Source organism: Strongylocentrotus purpuratus, unplaced genomic scaffold, assembly GCF_000002235.5.
Source record: "Strongylocentrotus purpuratus isolate Spur 01 unplaced genomic scaffold, Spur_5.0 spur5_scaffold_5, whole genome shotgun sequence".
Taxonomy (NCBI): Eukaryota; Metazoa; Echinodermata; class Echinoidea; order Camarodonta; family Strongylocentrotidae; genus Strongylocentrotus; species Strongylocentrotus purpuratus.
The window spans coordinates 2051589-2073776 of record NW_022145611.1 but is presented as its reverse complement, the minus strand read 5'-3'; the positions used below and the strand labels follow the sequence as shown (position 1 = coordinate 2073776).

At 39.5% G+C, this 22188-nt stretch overlaps 1 protein-coding gene across 1 annotated transcript; it reads right to left on the bottom strand.

Annotated features, from left to right (window-relative positions):
• Positions 1–8530: 8530 nt before the first annotated feature.
• LOC574753 (radial spoke head protein 9 homolog) lies at positions 8531–16511 on the bottom strand. The gene is made up of 5 exons (XM_775137.5): positions 16111–16511; positions 13272–13437; positions 11712–11841; positions 11015–11161; positions 8531–10609 (listed from the first exon to the last, which is right to left on the bottom strand). The coding sequence occupies exons 1-5, from the start codon at positions 16335–16337 to the stop codon at positions 10446–10448; spliced, it is 834 nt and encodes a 277-aa protein (XP_780230.2). The 5' UTR covers positions 16338–16511; the 3' UTR covers positions 8531–10445.
• Positions 16512–22188: the final 5677 nt, after the last annotated feature.

Here is a 22188-nt window from a genome sequence, read left to right as displayed (position 1 = left end):
TCTATCGTCTGATTTGTAGAGGAATTGCTTGAAGCTATCGTCTTCAGCTGTTGATTGATAGAGCATTCATGTACTGGACATACTATTGTGCTCCTGCATGGGTGATCAGTAAAGTGTGCCCCGTATGACGTGAACGTCTTTCTTTCATTTTGATGGACACGCAACAATAAACCTGCAAACAAAATCGGTGTCAGAGGAGACAGTTAAAGGAAGAAGAAGAAGAAAGTGAGCAAAGTGTGATAAATATTTCTTTTTTGATATCATTAAAATCTTCAAACTATCAGACCGCATAATAGACTTACACGTATTTCCCTTATTTCGTCAATGTGCACAATCTGTTGAATTGGAATGTTGTATTGATTTGCCATGAGACAAACACAGATTCACCCTTCTATAATCCCCCAAACATCACATCACTTGTGTATTCTACCATGTGCTGATTCTACCAATAGACCGATTTGTAATTGACACATGGTACGAGTTTAAATGACCCCAATTTTCCAACAGATTTTGAGATTTGAGAATAATCGCTGCTAATGTGATAGCGGTGCGTTATGATTCCCCCTTTTGAAAAGAATACTTTCAATTGTGTAGTTACCATGCATGTCATGGAATTCACTTTTGAATACCTAATTTTCATGACCTCTATCTGTTGTAGATCGTAGGCTATCATCGAAATAACTGCATACAAACATACAAAACAGGCCCCACGAAAAGTTTTAAAAAGTGTGGGGGGGGGGGCTAAAGTATTTACGATCAGGTAAGTTCAAGTTCAATTTATTCAAAACCACACAAAACATGATATGATCTTTTACCTAAAAAAGAGACTGGTAATAGTACATTAATCATCATATATTAACTTGATCACATCATTAAATGAATGGTTTTAGGACCCCTTTAGAAGCTAAGCTTGTGCATGAGCGGGCCCTATATAGTCAACAAAATACATACATTAACAATAAGGTGAAAAAATAGAATATAACGTAACTGTATATACAAGGGATGAAAATACAAAGCTATAGACTGTAGAAAACACACACACGCACACACACACACAACACACACACACACACACACAACCACTCCATACACTCTAAAACTGGCATACTGGTGGGGGCGCTTGCCCCCCCCCCCTCAAAAAAAAAAAAAAAATAGTGGTCACTAACGGTAACACTAGTAACAAATCCTTTCCAGAAGCTAATGCGACAAGCAATGTCAGGAAATAACATGCTAGGGCTACCCTCCACTCAGGCTGTGCATGCACAGATTTGCGAACGAACGTTCCATATATGTACATCATGTAACACTGGTTACACTGCACGTGTACCGTTAAGGGGCCCAGTGGGGAAACTGAATTCAGGCAAGGATTAACAGTAAAAAACGCTACGCGCGAGTTGGGCGAAAACGATTTCAGACAAGTATTAATAGTAATAATTAAATGAAACATCAAAGCTTCCGCGCTCCGCGCGGGACACGATACAACGAATCGTCTTCTTTCTCTAATAAATTAATGAAATGTCAAAGCTTCCGCGCTTCCGCGCGGGAAGGGGAATACGGAATTCAGGCAAGAACACGATACAACAAAACGTCTTCTTTCTCTTATAATTGAATGGAACGTGAAAGCTTCCGCGCTTAGCGCGGGATGGGCAAAAATGAATTCAGACAAGGATTAAGAGTAGTAATTTATTGAAACGTCAAAGCTTCCGCGCTTCGCGGGGGAGGGGGACTTTAAAATAACTTAGTTCCTGGTGAAGTACCGGACCACCGTCTTTGTGGCATTGTGCAGCAACGAAGCATATACAATGTCTCACGACGTGACAGATCACTTTTCTGTAACTTCTAACCAATCAGAAAGCCTCGTTTTTTTTTCGACATTAATGCGCCAAATGTGGTTTTCAAATTGCAAAAGATCCCTACTCTTGGAGAGGGTAGGAGAAAGTAATTTTACGTCATATAACTCCAGGAAGTGCCTGAAAATGCGTCTAATCGGGGGCTCTGCCTCATGACCCCCGCTGGAGCTTTGCCCTTAGACCCCACATTGAAAAACGTTCAGCGGGGCCTTCATGTAAGAGTGGGGTAATGCGGATTTTTTTGTCAGCCCCCGCCCCCCCCCCAAAAAAAAAAAAAAAAAAAAAATTGCTCAGTACGCCACTGCACTCTTATGAGTAGGTCCTTAGTGATCAAAAACCAATTGAGAATGAAAAATTATTAAGATACAAAGAAAAATTATATCAGTCTTTCAAGTAGGTACGTTTTAGTTAACCTTCTAAACCTAGAAAGGGTTGTAATATTTTTTTGAAAATATCATCAGGCAAACTGTTCCATTCATTAATGCGAGAGATATATAAGGAGGTCAGAGTGATATTTGTTCTTGCAAAAGGCTGATAAATAAGACCCCTGTGACGTATATAATAATCATGAATTTGTGAGTTCTGACGGAATAAATCTTTTAACGTACATTCATGAGGTAAACACTGAAGTTTAAACATAAACAATACGCAATTGAATGACACAAGTTCACTTAGTGGAAACATTCTACGTCGAAGGAACAATAGAATTATATACCTCTCTTTATTATGTTGAATAAATCTAGTCATCTGATTGGTCAAAAATCGGTGTCGTGATTTTAGCCATGCCCGCCTACCGGTCAATTGTTTTTAAAAAGATGCTCGTTGCCCCGGGTAACGGGCCACATAAATTGAAATTGAAAATAACAGGAATAAAAAAAAAAACAGAAGGGGTGGACAAGAAAGACGTAGAAAGAGAGAATAAGTGAGATTAAAGTTGAATCTACTTTGGGATAATGAACATATCGTGCGGCTGAAGCGACCTGCTTTTGACTTATTAAAACATTTTAACAAAAGACGTACTTTCAAGGCGAGTTTATATGTAGATCCGCGAAAGATTATCTTTCAAACTAAATGGTTACACACACTGAATTGTCAGTGACACCGCATGCTTGTGGACACGTGAGTGTTTGTACAAGGGCATGTAATAAATGAAGGGGAGGTTGCCGTATTTGATAAACATGATGATGAATCAGTGATGAATGCACATAAGCCTGAATATTCTTATGAAAAGCATGACGTCTCAATTAGTGTGGAATATACCTTTTCTATCCATACTTTCATTAATGAAGATATTTATTATCAATTCAATTCAATTTTTCAATTCAATTCATCTTTATTCAACGATATAAAAGAAAATAGTACAATGCAATAAAACATATTGACATAATCAAATACATGTATAAAATAAGATATCGTTAGGGGCAACCAAAAAAGATCAAGATCTTGTGGACTGGTGCCCCTTTAACAAAATTAACAAATTATAAGATGAATTGAAAACAAAAAATAATAAGGAAACGACAAAGCTTCCGCACTTCGCGCGAGAGGGGGGGGGGGGGGGGGGGGAGTGAATTCAGATAAATAGGGCTTAATAAGAGTCCAAAGCGGTGCAGCGAATTGTCTTCTTTCTATGATGATTAAATCAAACGTCTTAGCTTTTCGCGCCTCGCGCGGGAAGGGGGAAACTGAATTCAGACAAGGATTAACAGTCGAGAACTTTACAATAAATCGTCTTCTTTCCCTAATAATCTAAGGAAACGTCTAAGCTTCCGCGCTTTGCGCGGGAGGCCTATCACCCACACCCCCTAATGAGCGCGCTCTTTAAGTGATTCGCTTGCTCACTACCGCCCTCCCTAAAATAAGATCCTAGCTCCGCGTCTGCATTAATTTATATAGCTGTGATGCTGACTAAGTTGATGAAATAATTCGTTTACTATGTCGTCGAGAAAAAAGACCATTTTCGCATACGCAAGTACTATAGATAGTCCATTGGAAAAACAATTTAGCATTCGGTCCCGGATTTATATGGTTAAATTTGTAGATATTTGGGACATTTCATTTTGTCGGTAATTGGTGGCTAGTTTTGTCGGTAATCGTTGGCCTCTACACCTCCCCCCCCCCACCACTGAAAAAGGTCTAGCGACGCCCCTGCTTACCATGGGTGACGTACTGCAAGAATCATGCAGGAAGCTCATCAAGAAAAGAAGCAGGGTTATTAAGATATTTAAAAAAAATCTCTTGAAGACCACGGGACTTATCCCCTATGACTTAAAAGAGCACAACAGATGTCTGAAGAGGAACATCCAATCAGAGATGAGGAAAGAATACTGGAAATATCTTGAGTCGATCTTTGAAAAAGACGAGAATGAAAACCATATGGGGCCATGAAGAGATTCTGGAGCTTCATTAAACATAACCGGAGTGACAGTGGAGGAATCTCACATCTCAACTCAGATGGAAGGAAGTTAAATTAACCGACCCCACTGAGAAAGCACAATTCCAAGCGGTGTTCACGAAAGAGACTCCAGCTAGCCCCACCTGATCAGATCTGCTACCTCCCAACTCGCCTTATGAAACCATGCCAGATATCATCATCACAACGGCAGGTATCAAGAAATTGCATTACAATCTCGACCCAAGGAAAGCCCCATGTCCTGATGGGATTACCCCCACGAGTACTCAAGGAGCTGTCATTTGTCATAGCACATTCCTTGTGTGGAATCGTCAGGAAGTCTTACAGCTCTAGAGAGATATAATACCAGAAGATTGGAGAGATTCCAACGTAGTAACAGTCTATTTAAGGAAGACCCAAGCAACTAAAGACCCATCTCACTAACTTGTATCTCATGTAAACTGATGGAGCTTTTGTTGTTGTTGTTGTTGGGTTTTAAGGACATTAAATTAACCGACCCCACTGAGGATAATATACCTCACTTTAGAAATCTAGCCCTCTGATTGGTCGAAATTGGAGTCGTAATTTTAAGCCATGCCCCACTCACAGGGAATATCCATCAATTTGTGCCCTCGTAGCCCGCTCACAGAGAATATCCATCCTCCTGCGATCCCCATTGGTTTACGTGTTAACTTAGTTTATGTGGAGCGCGGCATCCCTAGTCAAAATGAGCTCTGGAAAAATATATTTTTTGGCTATTTTTCACTATTTATTTCCTTTTTTTTATGTGAATGTACCCTATTTAAACACTATTTTTTAATTAAAAACAGATTGAAAATAGCATATGACAGCCTTTTTTCCCTTCTATTTCTAGGAACTGGTGGTTTGATAACTATTTTTAAACCTATTTCTTACTACTTTTCCCTATTCTTTTCGACTTAGATTTGTTGTCACCAGATTTCGTCCTATTTTTCCATTATGTTTCTGGACTTTTCAAAATACAGATGAAGAACACGACAAAACAAGGCACAAGCAAGAAAATTGATTACACACAAACATAGGCGCCGGAAGTGGGGGGGGGGGCAGGGGGCAGTTGCCCCCAGTCAAAAAAGTGGGGGGGGGGGGGGAACGCATTTTGCCCCCCCCCCAAAAAAAAGAAACGCACCGCCCCCCCCCCCCCTCCCAAAAAAAAAAGAAAACAGTAAAAGAGTAAACATGGTTTGTATTTTTAATCCAAAAGAACGTAACAATAATAAAAACCTGAATTAAATCACATATACAATTCCATTCAAAGAAAAGGAAAGTTCACAGGAATTAAATTTCATAAACATTGCGCATGCCACCTATACGGTATTTATCAATGGAGGTCTCTATAATAGCGATACGCGCATATCGTGGACATATTGTGTGAGAATGGGAAAGCGTGTCCGTTTTTTTGTTATAGGGGTGAGAAGACATGAGCCCCTGAACGCTGGCGTACTGATGGGGGGGGGGGGGGGGGGTGATTTATTTCTTATTCGAAACAAGTGATTTACAAATGTTGATGTTGTGACATGATTTTCCGGCATTTTTTCTCCATTTTTTTTGTAAATCATACCTTTTTATGCGTTTGTTGGAAAATAAGTAATTCCCAAATTACAGTCAGGCGATATACGCTAATTTAGAAGCCTTTATGTCATGGTCTGCAAAGTGGCTAGGCTCGAGCCCCCCCCCCCCCCACCTCCTTTTTGAAAAAAGTATGTTAAAGAGAAAAAGAAAGAAAGACGGAGAAAAAAATAAGTGACCTGCCAATTTCACAAATAGGGTATAAAAAATGCTCATCTGACCGTAATTAAATGCTTAAAACCCCAGAGCTTACGGGGGCTCCGCCCCCGCACCCCACCAAGGGACCTAAAGCGGGCCCCTGGTTGCTCATATGACCGTAATTAAATACCTAAAACCCCCGAGCTTCCAGGGGCTCTGCCCCCTGGACCCCAACAAGGGCTCTAAGGCGGCCCCTGGATGCTCATCTGACCGTAATTAAATATCTAAAACCCCTGAGCTTCCGGAAGCTCTGCCCCCTGGAACCCCACCAAGGGCCCCAAGGCGGGCCCCTGGAAGCTCATCTGACCTTAATTAAAAACCTAAAACCCCTGAGCTTCCGGGGGCTCTGCCCCCTGGACCCCACCAAGGGCCCTAAGGCGGGCCCCTGGATGCTCACCAGACCGTAATTAAATACCTAAAACCCCCGAGCTTCGAGGGGCTCTGCTCCCTGGACCCCAACAAGGGCTCTAAGCCGGGCCCCTGGATGCTCATCTGACCGTAATTGAATAGCTAAAACCCCTGAGCTTCCGGGGTCACTGCCCCCTGGACCCCACCAAGTGGGCCCTAAGGCGGGCCCCTGGATGCTCATCTGACCGTAATTAAATACCTAAAACTTCTGAGTTTCTGGGGGCTATCCCCCCTTGGAACACGTCAATTGCCTTACAGAGGGCCACTGGATGCTCATCTAACCGTAATTAAATACCTTAAACCCCTGAGCTTCCGGAGGCTCAGCCCCTTGTCCCCCTGCCGAGGCTCATGTTCTGGACCCCACGCCAATTTACGCTCTACCTGATCGATAATACTCCACTTTGAAAAACGGTCCGCGGGACCTGCATGTAACGTGTAAGACTGGTGGTGATGCAGATTTTTCGTCTGCCCCCCCCCCCCTTCCGAACTTTTGTTCTCATTACGTCACTGCCCCTGGAATGTGAGCCCCTGGAATGTTTGCCCCCCCCCCCCCCCCAGTCCAAAACTGCTTCCGGCGCGCCTGCGCACAAAACATTGTTTTCAAGGATGTATTGTAATAACATTGTAATAACATTGTTGCCTTTACACCACAAACTGGTGGACACAACGTGATCTAACCCTAATGGGGAAAATTCATTTATTAAAGGAATTTACGCTGTCTAATCTTGAACTATATTTGTTCAGTCGAAATGGGTGTTTCAAGAAGTTGAAGAAGCATGTATTTATGTTTTGGCAATTATAACCCAGATTTCATTAAGTTAGTATTACCTAAGTATATAAAGATATGTTCTTACTGGATACGGACAACTTTAGGAAAAAAGATGAGTATTACAAAAGTAACGAAGTTATTTTTAATAACAAATATATTATGTATAATGGGACAACTTTCGTTGATGAGAGCTTGTTACTGAACATTATTTATCAAATTCACCATATCGTGGATAGTGATGGTAATTTGAAGCCACATAAATATTTTGAAAACTCTGGTTTAAAAACAGAGGATTTGTTAATAATACAACAAATATGGTATCGACTTAATTCTTGAATTCTGTTTTTTTCAAAAAATATATAATTTTTTCGGATGTTACATCAAAGATAATCTACAAATCAAGTACAAAACGTATTTCTAATGTATCACTTTCATTTCAAAATCTGCCTTCAGACCACAATATGCCGATTCAAGAAATAGAGCAGATCCAACTCAGACCAAGGCAGTCTACCCTAAATAGCCGACTCCGAGTGTATCTACCATCTATATGTACGTGTACAGCATACAGTTGTATTTGTACTTCTTGGCATGTATAGCAGTGGTTCATAATTATGTAACAGTACTAAGCACAGGTGCAATATAAATAATGTCTATTACAAAGCAATGTTTTGAATGAAATGGTATATGCATCATCTCACACTGTGTTCCTCTCTCTCTCTCCCTTCTCCTTTCTCTCTCTCGTTCTCTCTCTTGTCTTTCCTCTATGCCATCCAGTATGATGTACATTTAGTTTATGTCTGCTACCCAAAATAAACAGTTTTTATCTGGAATTTTTAACAATTGATGAATAATTGATTTTAGATCTTTGCTGTGACTTGTTCTATTTATATGTTATATGACATTGATTGTTGTCATGTAAATTTTCTGCAATTTATTTTAGTTAGTTTTGTCTGTTGGGAGCCAGGGGAGTACAAATAATCAAAAAATTCCCCTGGCTCTCAACAGAAAGGTTAAATTATATTACATTGTTATGTTATTTATGTTATTTGTAGTTATTGTCTATGACATGTTAATGTATTGTTATATTTTATACAAATGTGAGCCGTAAGACGATTTTCATGCCTTCATTTTATTTTGTGCATGACAATAAAGAAATTCAATTCAATTCAATCAATATATGGCAAGATTGAATCATACAGTATGCAAGCAGCAAATACCCTGTCGACTTTCCTTTGCAACCCTCCCCCCCCCCCCCCGACAATAAAGGAGAAGTAAATCAAAGAACAGACAATATAAAGAAACACAAATATGAATTGTACATTTGTGGTAGAATAATTTATTAAAGGAATGTAATACCTCCAAAATGAACAAGATTTGTACAAAACTTTGACAAAGAACAATAATGTGCCTTGCTATAACTTTATTATGAATATGTATATATACATGTACCTATACTTGTATGGGTCTTTAGAAAATTGCAACTGGGAAAAATCAAATTGTCCCTTTTCCAGATTTTATCAAGCACTTAATTGTCCTAAAATGGGGGCCCTGCAATACTTGCTAAGATAATTTAGCAATTGATTGCTCTTTTTTCCATGATGTACAATAGATCAATCAATTCACGAAGCTTTGTGTTACAGGGCCTAGATCCTTGGTATATTTAAACTGGCTGTGTTCACACTGTGTTTTAAACCAAACAATACCCACGCACTGTGTGGCAATGAATGCTCTCCTGGTCTTTATTCACATGTTTAGCTTTCTATGGCTCAAGAGCACAATGGGAACATGTAGAAATCATCTACAAACATTTGATGGCAGGATAGTCTGTTGATGTGATGCCTGTTTACATGAACATTAATCTCAATATAACAAGGCTTATAATGATTTGGTACAGAAAATAAACCAAGGTTATCCATAAATGTGAATGTGAGCAATGTATCATTCATGTACACTTTCTTGCAACCCACAATTTCAGTCATATCATTTTAATGATAACCCGCTCTGTACAATTCAGATTAAAAGCAAGGGCTAATTTTGTATTCCAACATAAATTGGACATAAACATTTTTCCACAGCAACATTTTTAATGATGCATGTAGTATGTATGCGTTTAAAAACATAGCAAAATGTTCACAGTAGTGCGCAGGTACTGCGGCTCAAATGGTTAAATAGAATACAATGTATTTTACCTTTGACCGAGATCATCAATATAGGTCAAATGTAAAACTAGGACTTCTGAATGGTCACAGATTCACAAGTTCACAATATTCTGACAAGAATGTATTGAAATTATCAATTTTTTTTTTTAATTTGCAAAAGTGTTTTGCCATGAAAGTGACCAACAATAAGTTTTGGGAAAGTTTAAGCTTGGAAATATTAATAGTATTATTTTTAAATGGCTTAATGTCATAGCACTTGAAGGAATGATTTGATAAGATACTACAAATTAAAATGCCGATATGATGACAAGCATTTGACGTTGTGAGAATAAACATATCTGTAATATCCAGTATATTTACATATTTACACAATAGATGAGGGATTTAGATAATCATGGTATACTGCAAAATGATATTCAAGATCTAACACCTCCCATGAACTTTAAAAGTATTTTTTGTTAAATATCGGTTGAATGAAAAACAGATAACTTGCAACCAGGTTCATAGTGTGCAAGTTATTTTTGCAAAATATGTAAATAACTTTGTTGAAGTTCTTGCAGGAATAAAGAATGAAGATATATTAAACACCTTTCTTTCTAATTAGCTTCTGTACCTTACCATGTCAAAGGGAGTTTTTCGTTGACAGAGTAATAACACATGTAATACCTCAAACAGTATGAGCTTTAACATTTTTTTTTTCAAGATCGATACAGGTATATTATTGAACAAGGAAGGCATTTTTTTCAAAGTATATATAATTATCTCCCGATGTTTCTGGCTGCCTGAGAAACTGAATTCTCCATGGAATCTTGATAAAATTTTACTTCCATCTGTTTCTATCACACCTAATGCAGTTATCCTAGCTTCCATGCAACACAAATATTCATGAATATAAACCATTCACTACAATCAGGGCTCTCTTTGATATATCTTATCACATTGCTGCATATATCATATAGAGCTCTAATTGTAGTATATGGTTGATTAAGAACATGGAATATTTATATTTCTCTTTTGCTCAGTTGTCTGACTTTCTTCCTGTTAAAAAAATGCTTATAAAATATAACTTAAAGCATGAAAGGGAGGTCCTTGTTCTGTTCTCCAGTACCAATGTAGATATAACCAAACTTTCTTGACTGTGGGACATGGTAGAAGTTCATCCCAGGCCAAAGGAGACTACGAATGGTCACCAGTCCACCACCACGCACAAAGTCCAAGGACCACGAACCGCCTGGAAATAGAAACGTGATTTACATGAACACATTGCCTGAAGGAACTGGGTGGTTTTGTGTTTTATGCCTTAGGAACAAGAACATTCAGTCGTCAAATAAATCGAAACTGAAGTCAAATAGATTTGTTGCTTATTTGTTGACCTTTAATATATACTCATATTGTAGACCCATTTCATAAAACAAATGATTCATGTCTTGAAGCTCATGCATCAGTAATATGCACTGCATGCTCTTGGCTCAGTCACAATGAGCCAGATTATCAACTTGACAAGTCGTGTTCCTTATCCAATTGTAATTTAACCACGTGCAATGCATATTTACCAATGCACTCATACAAACTAATTATTTAAATTAATTACTATTAAATCATCCTTGAAATAGGCAATAATGAGAGACAGACTTACCCCTTGGGATGTCTTCATGAATCGGATCTAGGAAGTCTATTGATTTATCAAGGTCAGCCTTCTCCAGGAGAGTCTTCTCATTTAGCCGTACTGGTTCTCGGAAGTGGAAGTAGTTGTGAAGCTTCCCTGATTCAGTTACAGACAGGCCTACACATGATACAAAATAAATAAGCAACAATCTTAAAGGGAAAGCCAACCTTGATTGCAAAATTCTCTAGAAGTGAGCAGAAAAATCAGAGAAGCATACCAGTGAAAGTTTGAATGAAATCAAACAAAAAATGAGGAAGTTATAATTTTTGAAAGTCGCAATCACTATAGGTACGGGCTCTTCAAATTTGCTGAATCAATAATGTTTCTGTGATCTAGTGGACAACTTTCCCATTTGTTCCAAACACACAAAATGACTAAAATTTCAATTTTTCAAAAATCTCAGGATGGTCTTTTCTTTTTAGAGGACTTGTAATATCATATACTCTCCATAATATATTTAGAGTAATGTATTACTGTTAGCTAGGCAAAGTTAACAAAAGAAGAAAATGCAGTAGATCAAGCAGAGTATCTGATTCTCAGAAAGTTTGATCAACCAACTTTCTGCAGAATATATACTTCACCATGGATTTTACCAGCTTCCACTGAAATGAAGTTTGTATTACTACAACTTAAAGGTTATCATTACATGTAGAAAATTAAACCTCACCTTCAAAGCTACGATTCTTGAGAACTAGTCCATGAGGTGTCCTGACGTACGCTCCTCTAGGAACGACAGCTACCTCCTCATCAATCTTAGCGATCACTGCTGCAAGACGATCCTCTTCTTTGATCATAATCTTTACAAGACCAAGATAGATGAAAGCAAATAAGTAAACCATTTGATAAGAGCTCTTTCCCCACACTGTTCATATACATTAGGAAGAACCCTACAGGAAATTCCTGAAAAAAGGAAATCCAACCCAACCATGAATAAAGCTAGGTGTATTTACAGTGCCAGTTGAATGCACCCAGACAAATCGGATTCCTGATATTTGTGTGTTTTGGCAAAATCTTAAGATACTACTGATTCTGGAATTATCGGTGCCCTTTGAAACAAATATACAGAAGACTCATGAATATAAATAAAAAATATACGCTCCTCTAATTTCTGATATTAAATCACAAGGACGGTCTGTACAATATTTTGCTATCGAGGTCGGCTCTGTTTTTGTTGTATCTCTTTGAAAAATATGAAACGACTGAAAACCAACTTAATGAATTTCGTAAATCAACACAGTTCAGGTTTCTTCAGAATAACATTTCTACATAATTAGCAGTGACCTCTTCATTTGTTATTTATAAATGCAATGAAACAAAAACACACAATGGGAAACCCAAACTCTTCTCTGTCTACCACTTTGGTGGTGTGGTTGAGGTAGGCCAGGAGCTAGTATACCTGATTTATGCCCATTAGATACTACAATGTATGTTCCAGCAACTTAAATAATATCCTATGTGGTTGGTGGAGGGGGGGGGGGGGGGTCCCAATTATCTTGATAGTGTCAGGATATGAATTAGGATTTGTCTGGATTACCTCTGATTGTTTATCTTTAAAAGGTTACTTATCTCAATATTCTTTTATTCAATAAAACTTAAAGAAACAAATTATATTTACTATTTTGCAGTATTTCATAACATTCATCACATTACATGGTTACCTAATCTGTATAACTACCATGGTAATTTTTAAAAGCTAGTTTTAAAGTAACAGTAGCTTTGTATGTTACCTGCCCTGAATGGACCATTAATCAGGTCAAATCCTAGGTTTTTCTAATAATGTTTGTTCATATGTCTCTGTTCATTTCTTGCTGAGGTACCAATTAAGTGATGTACCAACAACTTCAATTAATTTATAATCTGTGACTTTAACTTAAAACATGTACATATCAATTTGTTGTTTTTATAATTTTGTTAAAAACATTCTGATTCCATGAAAAATTGTTAATTAATATTTTGTAAAAAACTGGAACCCTGCCCACAAGCATTTTTTTCTAAAGGGTATCCAACCATTTCATGTTATGATTCAGTGCTCTTGTTATGTCTCTGTACTTGCTTTCATATTGTTTTAAAATGGAAATGAAATCATAAGAAAATCAATGTATTTTAAATTTCTTTCACATGATACTATAATGAAGTGAAAAATTACTGAGAAGGGATAATTTGTAATTGATATGGTACAACGACATTTGTCTAAGGAAATGGGGCAGTTCTGATGTGTTACTCTTACCGTGTTTTCTTCCTCTGTGGCATCTTCTCCCTCTCCTAACTTTTGGATCTCTATGTGTTCATACTCATGCGATGGATCTCCAATGAAGCGACCTTTGACCACCGAACACTGGTCCCGAATGGCCTGGGTAGCTAGAGGTAGTAAGCCCCATGTTACGCAGTCAAGACTGTTTGATATAAGAAAGGTACATGAACATAAAACTTAATTTTGAAAATGACTTAAATATTTGTTAATACACACAAAGGCTATGGGTGTATTAAACGTACTACATGTACATATATGTCCTATTTGCAGGTCAAGCAAATGAAAAGGTTGAAATCCAACAGCACTGAAAGACAATGGTTATTACTTATTTAGAACTTCCCTCAAAACGGAACGGTTTGAAAATGGCTTTTTTTGCCGGAAAATAACGACCATTAGTTGTCAAATCTACATAAGTGATTCCAATCAACTACTAGTCTGATTTTTAGACCCTTGTTAGAATGGCCGTATGTTTTGTGCTGCACAAAGATTCAATCAGTTTAATTTAGGCCATTACGAGTAGTGATTTATTGATGTAGACAAATGCTCATGTACATGTACCTGCTACAGCTCATTTTATATCAAGTGTTATTACCAAATAAAAAAAGATGTCAGTCAGTCACTCAATATGATAGCGAAGTCTAGAAAGTAAACAGGTTTCCTTGCATAATTTGAATACTAGGACACTGCTAATGTTTCAATTTCACAGATAGGACATATTTATAATTCCTGCAAAGTTCTACAGAATTTGATGTTGGATGCAAAAGGGACAAAGTATCTTTAAAATAGATCTTTCCTTGGACTAAAAATAATAGCTTTGAACAGTCTTTGATATTGACAGTTGTTCAGCCAAGACTATGTCATATACAGAGACTAAAGTACTGTACATCGTAAAGGTTAGTGAGGGGAGGTTACGCAATGCAGTGGTGCATAATTGCAGACCTCAAGGCGCACAGTAGCTTCAAGAAAACAGACATATTAACTGAAAGTCCTTATAATTTTATATTTTGATGTTTTACAATGATTTTTTTACAATACTTTTAAAGTATATACAAATTAGATCTATTTTCTTTCCAATCATAATTTTTTTCAAAATCAAACTTTTAATTTAATAAAACTTTTGTTGACTGGAGTCTAGACATGTAGAACTTTAGCTTACATCCAGCGCATGCGCATCACGTTTATCCGGTCTCAGCCTCTTTTTCCTACATTGGTGCCTACAAGGGCCCTCCTTATTGGCTATGGTTGGCTGCCATTCGCTCAACGTTATAAGATTTTATTGCGAGGAGAAAGCCTGCGATTTTCCGTTTGATCTGATATCAAAATCATGATATTTCAGTCAAAAGTATTTGAATAAAGTTAAGTCTTAGTCTACTTAAGTTTGAAAAATTTTCATTTTCGTCATAAGTCTATTTAAGGTAGTCTAGTTTACTGAAATGTTTGTTGATTTTTCTATTTTATGTGTGTACCTATGCTGAGTGTGCATCATTTATGTGTGAAGTGTGTCATCTGTATAAAGCAAGACATGTCAGTGTGTTATGTAAGATTATGTATTGGCATTGTCAATGCGCTCTCTGCTTAGTTAATTAAGTGAGCCCTCTCTAATTTAAATTTTGAGACCGCTCGAGCGGATCAGCCAATGGGAGCGCTATATTTAAGTGCACAGCGCTCAATGCGTAAAGTTCTAGGTGATAGACTTCTACTTCTACAATGATACTCAGCAGGATCCATAAGTCAGGATGTAGTGCTGAGGAATAAACTTACTGTAGGTGCTCATTTGAGTGCCCAGTATTCGGTCACTTTAGGGGAAATAACTAATATTTTGAATTCTTACCTCTTGTATTTGGCAAACTACCCATCAAAAGAAAAGAAATTTATTCCTCTAACAGGACGTTATAGTCACTTAAAATATAGAATAATGATAAGCAAAATACTTCCGAAAGAAGACGGAGCATTTTTTTGCCCAGAATTCGGTCACGCGATTTGTGCTTGGCATCTCCGTTGCCTAGGAGCGAAGCGTATTTGCGCACTATTTTCACACAATCGCGCGATAAAGCACTGAATATCAATGCTTTGACTGATTACTGGCCGAGCGATACCGCATGGCAAGGGTATCGTATAAATACCTCTTGCACATCGGCAAGTGCGTCATTTGCAATTTCGCTGGGATGGAGCGACCACGGAAGAGCTCATCTTCACACACATACTAAATTCATTGCGACAGCACACGTAGTTGTTTTGCAATAGACTTCTACATATGCCTATGCATGTTAGCGCATGTGCTAAGAGAATGCGGAAATGCAGAAAGTTGTGCGACACTGACCAATTTCGAGCCAAGTTGAAGATCTTTCCGGGGCCCTAAATCTGATTTAATTTTAAGAGTTAATAAGAAAAGTTGTTCAGCTGCCTGATTTGTGCAAGTTTCGTGGCTCATAAATTATTTTTTAAATTGTTTCAGCTATTAAAACGGCTGTCTGACCGAATACTGGGCGCGCTACCCTAGAGTCTAGACTTGAGAAGAAAAAATATAAAGAAAATAGTCTAGAGGGCAAAAATTCATGCGATTCCGGGGAAATCAGCTTTTTCTTAACCTCACCCCCCCCCCACCTTGACATTTGTGCGTACGGCAAGGCCTGTGTATGAAAAACTATGGGGAAGGTTGAAAAAGTCTGGCCTCGTCAAGAGTCAAGCAACAAAGAACAAGACTCACTTGGTCACGAGATAGATCTACTCAGATAGACCTAGACCAGACCCTACACAATTACTAGCATGTGGGACCACCATCAATATTTTTTAAAGATTTTACGTGAGGTTTTACCTATAAAGTGTTTTCCTTTCAACCATCTCATCGTTTCCACAGCCTTGGGCAATGAAGTAGTCACCCTTTATGCCTGAGATTTTGCCCCAGAAGAAGACACGGTTGAATTTGTAGTTATTTTGCAGGATCACAAGTGATGTCTGCAGTGCAGCACTCTGTTCGGCGCTCAGCACAGTGCCGCAGGATCCAACATAACTGATGTTCAAATGAAGCCCTTCTGATTCCATCGTGATATTTTCTCTTCAACGAATACTCAAAAGAATATTTATTCTGTAAGTAACCGAGAACGTATGTGAAACGGTATCCTTTTGATGCAAAATTAAAGGTTTTTTCAGGGGGGACGCGAAATGCTTATCTTGCTGCTCGATGCTCGTACACAGTTGTTATGATGTAGTCATGGAGCTCTGCGCATGCGCACTTACGTAAGTACATGTAGTACGTACGTACGTACATACTTGCTTGGCGAGCAATTTCGTATAACCAGATTGTATGATTGACATCTTCACTTTATTTCTTGTTCTTTGTTCTTGTTTGTTCTTGTTCTTGTTCTTCTTGTTCTTGTTCTTCTTGTTCTCGTTCTTCTTGTTCTTGGTCTTGTTCTTCTTGTTCTCGTTCTTCTTTATTGTTCTTGGTCTTCTCCCTCCTCCTCCAATCATGTGTTTGTCTTCTTCTTCTTCTTCTTCATAGATCTTTTTATTTGACTTAATTCTGCCTTTTCTTCCTTCTGATCGAGTTTTTCTGCACTTTCCAAAATGTTATGTATTTCATGTCGGATTTCATGGAGGGCACGTCTGGCCCGTGCATCCCTTTTAAAACAATTAATGTGGCATTACTTAAAGGTACTATGTCCCTTTTGCAGCCAACCTCAAATTCTGCAGAACTTTGCAGGAACTATGAATATGGCATGTATGTCCTATCTGTGAAATTTAAATTTTTAGCAGTGTCCTCATATTCAAATTATGCAAAGAAACCCGTTTACTTGCTAGACTTCACTGTCAGACACTAAGTTGAGTGACTGACTGGCTTTTTTTTTCTTCCTCGATAATAACCTAACCTGTTTTTTAGCTGCACATAGAATTCTTGTAGAACCTTTTTACTTGCACTGTACACTCGGCACTTGACAAACACAAGGTACGATAATACGCCAACGGCGGACTGTACTATACTGGAAGAAGAAGAAGAAGATAACATACATAAAAATGAGCTGTAAAGGGTACATAAGCATTTCTTGTGATGGCCAAAATTAAACTGATTGAATCTTTGTGCAGCATGAAACGTATGACCATGCAGTACAATGGTCTGAAAATCAAGACTATTACTTATTGGCTCTATAGCTCCTAAGTCGATTTGACAACTAATAGTCGTTATTTTCCCACTTGAAGACATTTTCAAGCCCCACCTTTTTTAGGGAAGTTCTAAATTAGTATTATCTTTCAAATGCCGTTGGAATTTTTGGCCTGCAAAAAAGGACATAGAAGAGAAATATGCCTTCACTTTTTAATATTCGACTTTCAACTCAAATCTCACAGGAAAAATGTAATATGGTTTTTCAGAAATGTTATATATCACCAGCTGCAACATTACATGTGCACTGAGCTCTAGTCTAACGCTATGTAGTGTTAGAGTTCAGTGGTAATGACCATTAATTGTACGTGCGCGAACGTGTTTGTTCTTTTGATCAGGGGCCTCCAACTCACAAGCCTTTGGCCTCCATGTCGCGGCCTCTGTAATAATTGCCCTGATTTAGTCTGAGAGGTGCCCATTTTAGTTTTACAAAGTGACCCTTTTCTTTTGTAAGAACAGTGCCCCTTCCCCTTTTAATAACTACCCCTTTTTAAAGCACACCTTTTGTTTTTACATGTGCTTGGTAGAGCAGTGGTCTCGTAATCCGGTGACCCGGGTTCGAAACCAAGGCAATGCGCTAGTGCCCTTTGGTAAGGCATTAATCCATTACCAGGTCCCTCGGAGAGGACCTAAGGCCGTCGGTCGTTTGGTTGCTTACTTACAAGCATTTATGCTTTCTTAGCAGTCAGGTAAAATAACCACCACCACATCAATACATCAATTAAGTGCCCCCCCCCCAAAAAAAAAGCCCCTTCCCCTTTTCATGAATACCCCTATTTACCTATGAAAAGTGTCCCATGTTACTCTAATAAGTGCCCCATTTATTTTGATACGTGCCCCTTTTCCTTTCTAATAAATGCTCTTTTTACTTCTTGTAAGTGCCCCTTCCCCTACTCATAATTATCCTTTTTTTTTGCCCCGTTTATTTTAACATGTGCCCCTTTTATAAGAGCCATTTCCCCCTTCTAAAAAAAGCCCCCTTTCACCTCCGATAAATACCCCTATTAAAATCTGATCGGTGCCCCTTTTCTTTCAACAAATGCACATTTTCCTTCATTATAATTGCCTCTTTGTCATTCTCATAAGTGCCCCTTTTCATAACTCGTGAGAGCCCCTTTTCAGGTACAATAAGTGCCTCTGTTCACCTCTGATAATTTCCGTTTTAACAAAGATACGTGCCCTTTTTCCTTTCTAATAAAGGACCTATTACTTTCGACGATTGTCCCCCTTTTTCTCTCATCATTATGTGCCACTTATTTAAAGCGACTAAGAGCAACTTCCCCCCCAAAGCTCACTCGCATTTATAGATGATATACTAAAAATACTTATCAAAGGTCTTTTTCCGACTTCCGTTTTGAAAATGTGCTTAAAACCCCATCAGGATTTGTTTTTCCCCTCTCTATATAAGATGTAATTTTTCGCACTGCGACATCACAAATGTTACAAATTATCCTCGCTCGCTCGCAAGTGACCATCAAAACCAACTGCAAAATAAAATGTTTAAGCAATATCTTGTATCATGTATAAATAGAAACAAATCATCCCTGATAATGTGATCACAATGTAGGGGTATACCAATGTCTTAACAAATTGTAGATTTTCGCCTTGAGAGTTCCCTTTGCAGGTGCCCTTTGCTATTGGTGCCCCCAGGCGCGGATCCAGGGAGGGGAGCCGAGCGGGCCTTGCCCCCCCCCCCCCTCCGCAAAAAAAGAGAGAGAGAGAGAGAGAGAGAGAGAAGGAAAAGAAGGGAAAGGGAAAGAGGAGAGAAAGGGAAAGAAAGAAGAAGAAGAAGAAAAGAAAAGGGGGGAGAAGGAGATCGGGGAGGGGGGAGGGCGAAAGGGCTTTGCCTCCCTGCCCCCCCCCCCCAGTAAACCTAAAAGAGAGGGAAGGAAGGGAAGAGAAACAGAAATAAAATTCATACGAGGTTTATTTGTAGTTCCATAAGGGTGATTTACAAATGTTGCTGAAGTGACATAATTTTCCGAGATTTTCCCTCACTTTTTAGTAAATTATACTTTTTTATGCGTTTGTTGGAAAATGATAAATTCCTAAATTTACAGTTAGGCAAGAAATATGCTTATTGAAATGCCTACATGTCAGGGCCCGCGGAACGGCGGGGATCGGGAGCCTCGAGCTCCCTCCCGCCACCCCCCCCCCCCAATTTTTTCGAAAAAGTATATTAAAGAGAAATAGAAAGAAAGAGAGCAAGAAAGAAAGAATAGTGAACTGCCAGTGTCACAAAATAATGAGGTATCAAAATATACTCATCTGACCGTGATTAAATGCCTGAAACCCCTGAAATTCTGGGGGCTCTGCCCCGGATCCCATGCCTAATAGTGTTATGCCAGTGTCACAAAATGATAAGATATCAACAAATGCTCATCTGACCGTAATGAAACGCCTAAAACCCCTGAGCTTTCGGAGGCTGTGCCCCTGGAACCAACCAAGGGCCCTAAGGAGGGCCTCTTGATACTCATCTGACCGTTATTTAATGCCTAAAACCATTGAACTTCCCGGGGTCCGCCCCCTGAACCCCACGCCAATTAGTGATGTGCCAGTGTCACAATAAGGCATCAAAATATGTTGTCTGACCGTAGTTTAATGCCTAAATCCTCTTGAACTTCCGGGGCTCTGCCCCCTGGACCCCGCCTAGGGCTCTAAGGCGGACCCCTGGATGCTTATCTGACGGGAATTGAAAGCCTTAAACCCCTTAGCTTCGGGGGCTCAGTCCGCTGGACCTCACGCCAATTAGAGTCCTGCCAGTGTCACAAATAAGGTATCAAAATATGTTAATCTGACCGTAATAAGATGCCCATACCCCCAAGCTACGCGCTTGTCTGACCGTAATTAAAAAAAAAACTGAACCCCCTAAAACCCCTGAGCATCCGGGGGCTCCGCCCCTTGAACTCCACGTCAAATAGTAACCTGCCAGTGTCGCCAATAAGGTATCAAAATATGCTCATCTGACCGTAATCAAATGCCTAATACCCCTGCCCCATGGACCCCACCAGGTGGCCTAAGGCAGGCCCCTGAATGCTTATCTGACCGTTAAAAAAATTACTCAAATCGCTGAGTTTCATGGGGCTCAGCCCCTTTGACCTCACGCCAATTAGAGTCCTGCCAGTGTCACAAATAAGGTATCAAAATAATTATGTTAATCTGACCGTAATAAGATGCCCATACCCCCAAGCTACGCGCTTGTCTGACCGTAATTAAAAAAAAAACTGAACCCCCTAAAACCCCTGAGCATCCGGGGGCTCCGCCCCTTGAACTCCACGCCAAATAGTAACCTGCCAGTGTGAATAAGGTATCAAAATATGCTCATCTGACCGTAATTAAATGCCTAATACCCCTGCCCCATGGACCCCACCAGGTGGCCTAAGGCAGGCCCCTGAATGCTTATCTGACCGTTAAAAAATGACTCAAATCCCTGAGTTTCATGGGGCTCAGCACCTTTCACCTCACGCCAATTAGTAACCTGCCAGTGTGAATAAGGTATCAAAATATGCTCATCTGACCGTAATTAAATGCCAATACCCCATGAGCTTCCAGGGGCTCCGCCCCTTGACCTCCGCTTGGGCTTTGCCCCTAGATCCCACGCCAATTTACGCTACGCTCTACCTGATCGTAAATACTTTTGCCTCCCCCCACCCACTTTGAAAAACGTTCAGCGGGGTCTGCATGTAAGAGAATGGGGTGATGCGGATTTTTTTGTCTGCCTCCCAAACGTTTATACTCATTAGGTCACTGCTGGTCACCATTACGTACCAATATTTGACTCGCATATTTTTAAATTTGGGCCCCCCCCCTAAGAAATCCTGGATCCGCGCCTGGGTGCCCCCCCCCCAGTTTGGAAGTCGCTCCGCCGCCCCCTGATGGGCAGTGGAGTGAGTGCAACGGCCCCCTTTTACCGTCACACAAGCACTGACACGCCCATTGCCGCGAAGATATTTAGACTACCTGATGATATCCAGGTGATAAATGTGAAGGTTGGTTGACGACGTTTCATTGACGAGAACAAAACATGATGTCAGCTGATTAAAAAAAAATCAAGTTATTGGCGTTTTAATACCAAATTATATTTCCTACAGAAATTATGTTCGCATTATACGTAATATTTTATTGCCATGCATGTATCAATAGATGACGCGCACACGGGTATTAAAAGTGCCTTGGGTTGATTTCTTGAAAGTCTTGGCGATGGTATACATATTGCAATTATTTGAATTGCAATTGTTCTTGAAACGTATGAAGACATAAAATGACATTACTTGGCATTAAACGATGACAAGTAATGATTTGTTACACTTGACAGACACAGCATATCCGTGAGGAAACCACCATCCTGGACATCATGGGTAAAAATGATTGCTTCGCAGGGAATGTAGGCCTTGCAATGGACTTCGTTGGGGACTCGACCACTGGACAGTCGTGAACTCTGGAGCGACATCATGGGTAAAAATGATTGCTTCGCAGGGAATGTAGGCCTTGCAATGGACTTCGTTGGGGACTCGACCACTGGAAAGTCGTGAACTCTGGAGCGACATCATGGGTAAAAATGATTGCTTCCCAGGGAATGTAGGCCTTGCAATGGACTTCGTTGGGGACTCGACCACTGGACAGTCGTGAACTCTGGAGCGACATCATGGGTAAAAATGATTGCTTCCCAGGGAATGTAGGCCTTGCAATGGACTTCGTTGGGGACTCGACCACTGGAAAGTCGTGAACTCTGGA

Coding starts and splice junctions, on each gene's coding strand:
- LOC574753 (XM_775137.5), bottom strand. CDS start 16,337: ATGGAATCAGAAGGGCTTCATTTGAACATCAGTTATGTTGGATCCTGC. Junction 13,438..16,110: donor GAAAGGAAAACACTTTATAG/GTAAAACCTCAC, acceptor TATATCAAACAG/TCTTGACTGCGTAACATGGG. Junction 10,610..11,014: donor TCATGAAGACATCCCAAGGG/GTAAGTCTGTCT, acceptor TTCTATTTCCAG/GCGGTTCGTGGTCCTTGGAC.